Source organism: Crassostrea angulata, chromosome 7 (assembly GCF_025612915.1).
Source record: "Crassostrea angulata isolate pt1a10 chromosome 7, ASM2561291v2, whole genome shotgun sequence".
Taxonomy (NCBI): domain Eukaryota; kingdom Metazoa; phylum Mollusca; class Bivalvia; order Ostreida; family Ostreidae; genus Magallana; species Magallana angulata.
This window is the reverse complement of record NC_069117.1, coordinates 40,203,461-40,211,641: the sequence shown is the minus strand read 5'-3', so window position 1 is coordinate 40,211,641 and position 8,181 is coordinate 40,203,461. Positions and strand designations below refer to the sequence as shown.

The 8,181-nt window shown below is 34.8% G+C and overlaps 1 protein-coding gene across 1 annotated transcript; it reads left to right on the top strand.

Moving 5' to 3' along the window:
• The first annotated feature begins 148 nt into the window (after nt 1–148).
• On the top strand, nt 149–7,601 carry LOC128156757 (tudor domain-containing protein 3-like). Its single transcript, XM_052819044.1, has 13 exons — nt 149–288; nt 420–504; nt 1,424–1,489; nt 1,952–2,112; nt 2,420–2,561; nt 2,869–2,977; nt 3,116–3,264; nt 3,594–3,795; nt 4,170–4,286; nt 4,444–5,363; nt 6,097–6,159; nt 6,263–6,385; nt 7,218–7,601. The coding sequence occupies exons 1-13, from the start codon at nt 254–256 to the stop codon at nt 7,383–7,385; spliced, it is 2,340 nt and encodes a 779-aa protein (XP_052675004.1). The 5' UTR covers nt 149–253; the 3' UTR covers nt 7,386–7,601.
• Nucleotides 7,602–8,181: the final 580 nt, after the last annotated feature.

The window sequence follows — 8,181 nt, the reverse complement described above, 5'->3', positions numbered from 1 at the left end:
ACCCAAAATTCATGATATTTTGTTGTTCAAAACAAAAATGGATTTTAAATGTCTTTGGTTGTATCTGGTATTTTTCTTCCAAGTTAATTGAACGTTTGATAAATTAACGTTTGTTAATAAATACTTTATAGCTTTTTCCCAATTTTTCATATTTGAATACAGGTAACCACGTTTTACCCTTAACTTCATCTACACGTGAAGTAAAAGTGGAAAAAATGACAGAAGCTTGAATTTTTTCTTGATTTTCAATAAGATGGCAATAAATGCAAAACTTAAAGAGGCTGGCTGGTAAGCTGAGTAGTAAAAAGGGGGAAAAGATACATGTGCATTGTTCAAAATTCTGATAAAGTGTGAATGTTTTATTTTTATGATCATGTAAACATTATTTCTGGAATTCTCTATCATGTGTTCCATAAAAGGTACTTGACTCCCAATGGCATTGAGGAATGCAGACCGGATTCAGATAGTGTGAATGTCAACAAGATCATAGAGATCGCAAAAGATGTATGTACTAATTTATTTTAATGTCTTTTTTTATGTGGAATCCAAAAAGTAGCAATATTTTAAACCGAGCCAAACACTTTTTAAATTTTTTTTTACCTATTATAATGTTAATTAAGGCATGTTTATACTCTGTCCACAGTTTCTGCTTCCACCACTTTCTGTGTAATATCTCAATATTTGTGTCAATAATAATAAATACCTTTGCGCCCAAACTATACATCCATTCACTAGAATGAAAAAGGTCCAGATCTATTTGAAACCCCCTCTACTGCTTCAGGTTTCAATACACAGCCAAAAACAGAGAGTCTACGTGGATTTAGCTTTGCAAAAGACATAAGCGTTTCCCAGATGATAGCATTAAAAAATGGTCTAAAGTGTCCAGAGCACTTCCAAATGGAGAAAAGATGTAAAATTTCCCATTGTGAATCTCAGTACAATGTTTGTTTTTGTTCATGTAAAATTCTTCAATTTCTTGGATTTTTTCCTTTTTATCAAATGGAATTTCTTTGACAGGTACTTACATGTATGTTCAATTTTTATTAAAATGGAAGCAATCATTGGGACAGACTAAAGTAGAACATACAATTGTCAATAGTTTACAATGTATTTAAGTTTTCATGAGTGCAGAGCTTTGAGTCTTGACAGTCGTCACATTGCTACTTTTGAGCCCTCTGACACTTAATTATGCCTGTCTTTTAAAACTTGGATCTATAAATTAGAATTGTATGGTTTCCTGTGCAAAATTCTTAAAGATTTGTACAATATTTTAGTTTGGATTAGCTACTAGAGTACTGAAACCTGCAAATAATACCATTAATTCAAAAATTGAAATTAATCAATATGTCAATCTAATCTATCTGCTCCTCAGTGATGATCTATCAATAATGTCGTACAGAGTCATTTGAAACCTTTTTTGTAGACTGATTTAAAGGACATAGGAGACAAATGGTTGCCTGACGATGTCAACAAAGGAAAATGTGAATATGTAAGTTTTCATTTTCAAGAATAACTTCAGAGTCCTCCGTCATTTGAAATCTCACTGTAGCAAAAAGTGCATGAACTCAGTTTTCACAAATCATTGACATTTATCACAGAGACAAACAGCTAGAAACATAAAGAAGTAAAATCCTTCACCGTGCCATTAAGGCACAAAGGGCCAGTGCTTATTCCCGGTTTCTCTGGTGCTAAGCAGATGAGAGTCATTGGCTCCCTCTGGATAGGACACCGTTATCCCCCAGCATAAGCTGGTACCCAATTTCAGCTGGGTGGACTAAGACAATATAGATTAAGTGCCTTGTCTAAGTGCACAACACACAACATCAAAAATTTCATTGTAGACATATTTCCTTATCGATCAGACTCAGATGTAGCATATAATGATAAAGGTGATTAAAAAGTTTTCATCCATTATATGTAAAATTTTTAAATTTTTTGGTTCACAAACTAGGTCCAAGGTCCTGGGGTCCTTCAGATTCAGAAGATTCGCAATGTAACAGCTCCAAAAGACAACGAGGAGTCCAATTATGCCCCGCGCATGTTGAAGCTAGTTTTGACTGATGGTCAGCTAACCTGCAATGCCTTAGAAATGGAAAAGTTGGAACGGATCGGGTAAATACGATAATGGGTCATATAAAGTAGTCTGTTGATAACATGGATTCTGTTTTAGTACTATAAATACACCAGTATATCTTTTTATGAAGATTATGATACTTTTGAAACAAGTGATTATGGTGAGAACCAGGTATGAAAGGGTAAAAAGTTAGAAATAAAAATGTAATGTATAATTGAAGTTGGACAGAAAAGTTTATGTTTTCGAAACATTTACTTAGTTGTTTTAGTTATAATTGTATCTATTAGTTCAGAAAAATTGTGATTTATTAAAATATTTTTTTTTTTAAATCCTTTTTTCCTTTAGCCTTGACACATGTCCTGGAAGCAAAATATATTTGAAAGGGAAAGTGGAAGTAGAGCATGGGTTCCTTAAGCTGTACAACAGAAATGTGAACTTTGTAGGGGGGAGAGTGGACAAAATTGCTGATAACTGGGAATTGAGAAAGGTTTGTGTGATTGAGAATAAAACACATAAGATGTTAACTGTAGAACTAGAATTTATTATTTTTTTTGGGGGGGGGGGTGTGAAAATTTAATGATATGCCATATTGGAAAGAGGTTTTGTGTGCATAAATTTAATTTTCTATTTTGTTAAAATAACTAACGTTACCAAAGGACTATTTGACTTTGTTAGAGAGTTTTATTCGTTATTTGATATAAAGTATGCTATAATTCACAATTAATATTTCTCCTCGTACTTTAAAATTATAATGAGCACGCTTTTGTTTGACTTTTGTCTTATTCTCTCTTCAGAAATTGTCACGGCAAGTGCGATTGTTCATTGGTTCTGAGGGAGGACCTCCAGCTTTCACTCCATTCGGGCAGAAGACAAAGGATAAAAAGCCCCCTGCTATAAAAAAGGGTGAATACTTCAATAGTCTTTACAAATGGGAAAACCTGTAGGGCAGTAATGTATTATCAATTTACAGTATGCTATGAAAATCTGAAATTTGAACAACAGTGTGCTGTGCCATCTTTTAAAATTCTTATGTTTTATCAGAGACCCAAAATTTCAAGTCATTGGAAACTCAACAAAAAGAAAAGAAAGCAGAGGATGATGAATTTGAACAACAGAGAAAGGCAATCATTGCTGAAGCACTTCAAGCTAAAGAAGAGGGAAAATCTCTTAACTTTGGAGGACAGAAACAGGTGAGTGATTTTGACCAAACTGTTGAAATCCCTTGTTGTTACACAAACAACCACAATATTAACCTCTTCCTTCAAACAACTGTGTGTTTTTTTTGGGTGCCCAGGAACAATTCTATGTAGAATTTTTGGTTTGGAATTTTCTTGTTGATTTTTATATACTGAAGTCGAACACTATTGACATTTTTATCCATTATTAAATTACAATCTGGCATAACACGTATCTGGAAATAAATACAATTACAAGAGGATGAATGTACATCTTTGCATTGTCATAGACTCATAGTGATACTCTTACATGCAGCATTCTTCACTGTTTGACTGTATTACAGGTTGGCCAGGATAAAGACATTGCCAGAATAGTAGAAATGGGATTTTCTGCTTCTCAAGCTAGCAGTGCATTACAACAGAGCAATGGAGATGTCAATCAAGCAATAAATGCATTGCTGAGCAATGATGGAGACCTAAGGAGGGAGCAAGGGGGAAATGTAAGGGGGCGAGATATCCCTACCCGGGACAACAGGAGAGAAAGAGGTCTGTTACATTTGGAAATTGAGATCATACAATTTATATTTTGGGCGAAAAAATCATAAGTTTCTCAGGACAAGTATTTAAAAAATATAATTATAGTTTTGTAGACAGGCATTTTATTTACATTTTTTCCGGAAGATGTGTAAAGGGAAATAACTCAATTTTCAATATTGAGTTATTCCCCTTTTAATATAGGTACATGTAGCATTTGGCCTGATGAAGTGGTGCCTGAGAAACAAAAAATTATTTTTATTGGCCTTTTGTTCAGACTTGAAGGATATTACATTTTACATTCTGTAAGTTTATCTTTAAGTTATGGTTGTGTTTAAGAGAGAGAACTATTAAACTGAATGTTGTCATCTTCTTTTCTTCTTCAGGCGGAAGAGGTCAAAGAGGCAGAGATAATGGAGAGGAGGAGGATGCAGCAAAACAGAGGCCTTCAGGACCGGCAACTCTTTTTGATTTCTTAGAAACCAAAATCAAACCTGAAAAAGGTTAAGAGTTTAACACAAAATAATTGAAGATTGAGATTTGTTAGACCATTTTATATCTCTTACATTGAATTAACTGTAAATCAGGAATTTTTTTCATTAATTTTGGAGAAAATTTATGTAATGGAATGTCAAAATGTTTGGATTACGTTATTTGTAGACTCAAAAGAGAAATCGAGGAATAATCCACCATTACAAAGTTATGATAATGCAAGTAATAGATCTGGTGATAGCAGGACTTACGATAACAAAAGAGAACCTCCCAACAAATATCAGGATCGTCCTACAAGAAACGAAAGAAGTGACAATAGGTATAATGACAGGAGGTCAGACTATAAACAGAACGACCAACCGGAGAGGAATTACAACAGGCAAAAATATGATTCAGAAAGGACTAACAGAAACAACGACAGAGGGAGGTACTCTAATGAGAATAAAAGGGAGCAGGAATCTTATGCTGAGAAATCTGACAGGTACGAGGCAGACAAGAGGAAAGACAGAGGACAACAGAAAGCTCAAGGAGACAGAAGAGGAAACAGTGAAAGAGGGGGATATAATGAAAGAGGAGGATATAATGAAAAAGGATATAATGAAAGAGGATACAATGAAAAAGGATATAATGAAAGAGGATACAATGAAAAAGGATATAATGACAGAGGATACAATGACAGAGGATACAATGAAAGAGGATACAATGACAGGGGATACAATGAAAGAGGATACAATGAAAGAGGAGGGAGAGAGAACAAGACTCCAAGGGGAGATAACTCAGACCAATCAAATAGTGTTGGAAACAGGCCGAAAACTGGGTATCAAGACAGGAGGACGGGAAACCAACAGGACTACCAACAAAACAGACCCAAGTCAGAAATGTCTGGGCGTGATGCAAGGCAGAAATCGTCGTATGGTAATCGGAATTCTTCACAGAATCAGCCTCCAACACAGGAGGACTTTGACTCCGGAAATCAGTTTAACAGCAACCAGTTTTTTCAGTCTGCACAATCAGTGCCCAAGTTTAACCCTGATGTTCCACCTCCCCCACTTCTACAGCAATACAACAACTTTGTGCCAAATCAAGGGGTAGATCTCTCATTGTTAATTTTATGTCTTGTGTACGTTGGCTGTGAGAGAGGTACTTTAACAATAACAATAAACATACTTAATTCATCCGGTAATTACTGTAGATTTCTAATTAAACGCGAGGAATTAATATCTGGGTAAAATCGCACTTCTCACAAATTTTAAAATCTCACATTTATTTTTCGGACATATACATGTATAAACTACATGAAACTATGATAAAAATTTGGCATTTTCAATTTTATTTTCTTGCAATTTGATAGAAAACAATTGAATCGCAGAATTGAGTATTCATATAAAATAAGGAATCTACAGTAGTGTTTCAGCGCTTCTCACACTTCTAATTCTGCCAATTCAAATGAATTGTAATAAGAATATTTATGATCCAGATGGGCTAAATTATTATTTATCTTATCAGTTGTTGAAGAGCATTGTCCTAAATTTTGGACTATTGCCATAACTTGTGTAGTGTTCTTGCTTACTCTATGCAAAAATTGTAACAGGGTTAAATAATAGTTATTCTTAACTGTCATATGTAACTAGCATGTATTTATTAGATAGCATTTACATTGTTTTAATTTATGTTAATTTCATGACTCATTTGCTTGAAAAGATAACTAGAAAATTTCATATTCGAGTAGGAACATGATATCCATCTTCAATGCTAGAACATTTACTTTAAGTTACATATATGACAAATGTAGTCTGCATGGTTCTTTCTCATTCTTTTCAGGCTTATAATGCAACATGGAAAAGGGGAGACCGATGTATGGCCAAGTACTGGGAAGACAACAAGGTAAGAATCTTCGTCACATAATACTACTAATCCATTGAAGAAGTGTACAAACTAGTACATATCATTATCATGGTAATTAAATGAAGTACATATTTTGTTCTAGTTCTATTCTGCTGTCGTGGAAAACATTGATCCCCGCTATCCAACTGTGGTTGTGCACTTCTTGGAGTACGGCAATTCAGAGGAGGTCAGTCTGAGCGATGTTCGTCCGGATCCACAGTTCATGGTAGGTCTTGGGTTCATTACAGCGAGATCCACAGTTCATGGTAGGTCCTATGTTATACATGTACCACCTACATGTATAGGCCTAGTGTGTATTTCCACCTAGATCCACAGTTAATGGTAGGTGTTATGTTATACCCCCTACATGTGTAGTGTGTATTTTCACTTAGATCCACAGTTAATGGTAGGTGTTATGTTATACCCCCTACATGTGTAGTGTGTATTTCCACCTAGATCCACAGTTAATGGTAGGTGTTATGTAATACCCCCTACATGTATAGTGAGAATTTTCACTTAGATCCACAGTTAATGGTAGGTGTTATGTTATACCACCTACATGTGTAGTGTGTATTTCCACCTAGATCCACAGTTCATTGGAGGTCCTGTGTTACACCACCTATTGTCCATCCCTCCTACTCCTAGACCCACAGTTCATGATAGGTCCTGTATGAATCTGACCACCATAAAGCCAGTCCTCTATTGGCGTAAACTGAGGCCTGGCAAAGGTCTGGCTTTAGTCAGATTTGTCTGGTGTTGCACCTGCTATAGAGTCTTTTCCAGAGAAAGGCATAAACCATAGTTGCTTTGCCTACGTTGATCGTTCTGTATTTGGTCTGTAGATAGAGACCATTGGTTGTATGATCCTTAGAGCCAGTCCTTTAATCTCAAAATGGATTCTGTTTGATATCTAGTACCAGGGGTAATATACTGTACAGAGTTAGTCCAAAGCAAAGCATTAAAGAATAGTGAATGTTTAATATAAAAAAGGTTTTTTATTTAGATAATGTACATTTGTAATACATGTATAACAGGTGGTTGATTTTTTTTTTCTCCAGGGATCAATGGGCAATCAGGGATCCTCTTCACTACCTCAACAAAAGTATCCCCCCAGGTCAGGGGAGGATTCCAAAGTCCGATCCATGGAATTCCGACGCCAGCGGTCGGATCAGGGCGACAAGCAGCAGAAGTTATACCAGCCTCCGAACCATAAGCCAATGTACTGAAGAATTCTATGTAATATGATTAATTTCTGTACAATGAAATGGTATTTGTTAAGAACCAGAGCAGACTGAATTGTGTCAATTTTTTTGTATAGATTAACAATAGCTGTGAGAAAAATATTACCTTTTGTATGTGCAATTTTAAAAAATGTTACTTGTACAAAACTATGTTTGACATGGTAAAACCACCTGAGGAAATAAACCCTTTTCAAATACTGACTAATGAGGACTGAATTTGATTTCAAAATTATATGTATATTTTTGTTATGTACATGTAACATCTGTGTATAATTAATTGGAGATGGCCAAGAGTTAATCTCGCATATATCCCAAAATGTCCCCAATCAGAATTTTAACTTTTCATTTACAGTACGCAGATATTAAATAAATGTACTTATTCAAAATTGACCAAGATACTCTAAACAGTTGCTTTGGCAGATTGTTAGAAGATGTGTGCATAACAGGTCCATGGTTTAGAAATTTAAACACGAGTCAAAGTTGAATGGTGAATTGGAAAAACAATGTTTAACTACCAGTTAAGAATATTCTAATACACACAGGTTTGAGTTAACAATGAAATATGATTGTGGAAGGAATAAGTTTCTTAACTTTGGTTAAAATATATTATAACGGTTTATGTGGACTTGGGTAACTGCAAGAAAAGGAATAATGAACCCAACATCATTGGAAATGTCAAGGTCTAAAATAATGACATAATTGAGTCACTTTTACCAATACCTTTGTTTGAAGTTTCATACAATTATCTTGAACACATTCTTTAAAAGGAAATACAACTAGA

Coding starts and splice junctions, on each gene's coding strand:
- LOC128156757 (XM_052819044.1), top strand. CDS start 254: ATGGCAATAAATGCAAAACTTAAAGAGGCTGGCTG. Junction 505..1,423: donor TCATAGAGATCGCAAAAGAT/GTATGTACTAAT, acceptor CCTTTTTTGTAG/ACTGATTTAAAGGACATAGG. Junction 4,287..4,443: donor CAAAATCAAACCTGAAAAAG/GTTAAGAGTTTA, acceptor CGTTATTTGTAG/ACTCAAAAGAGAAATCGAGG.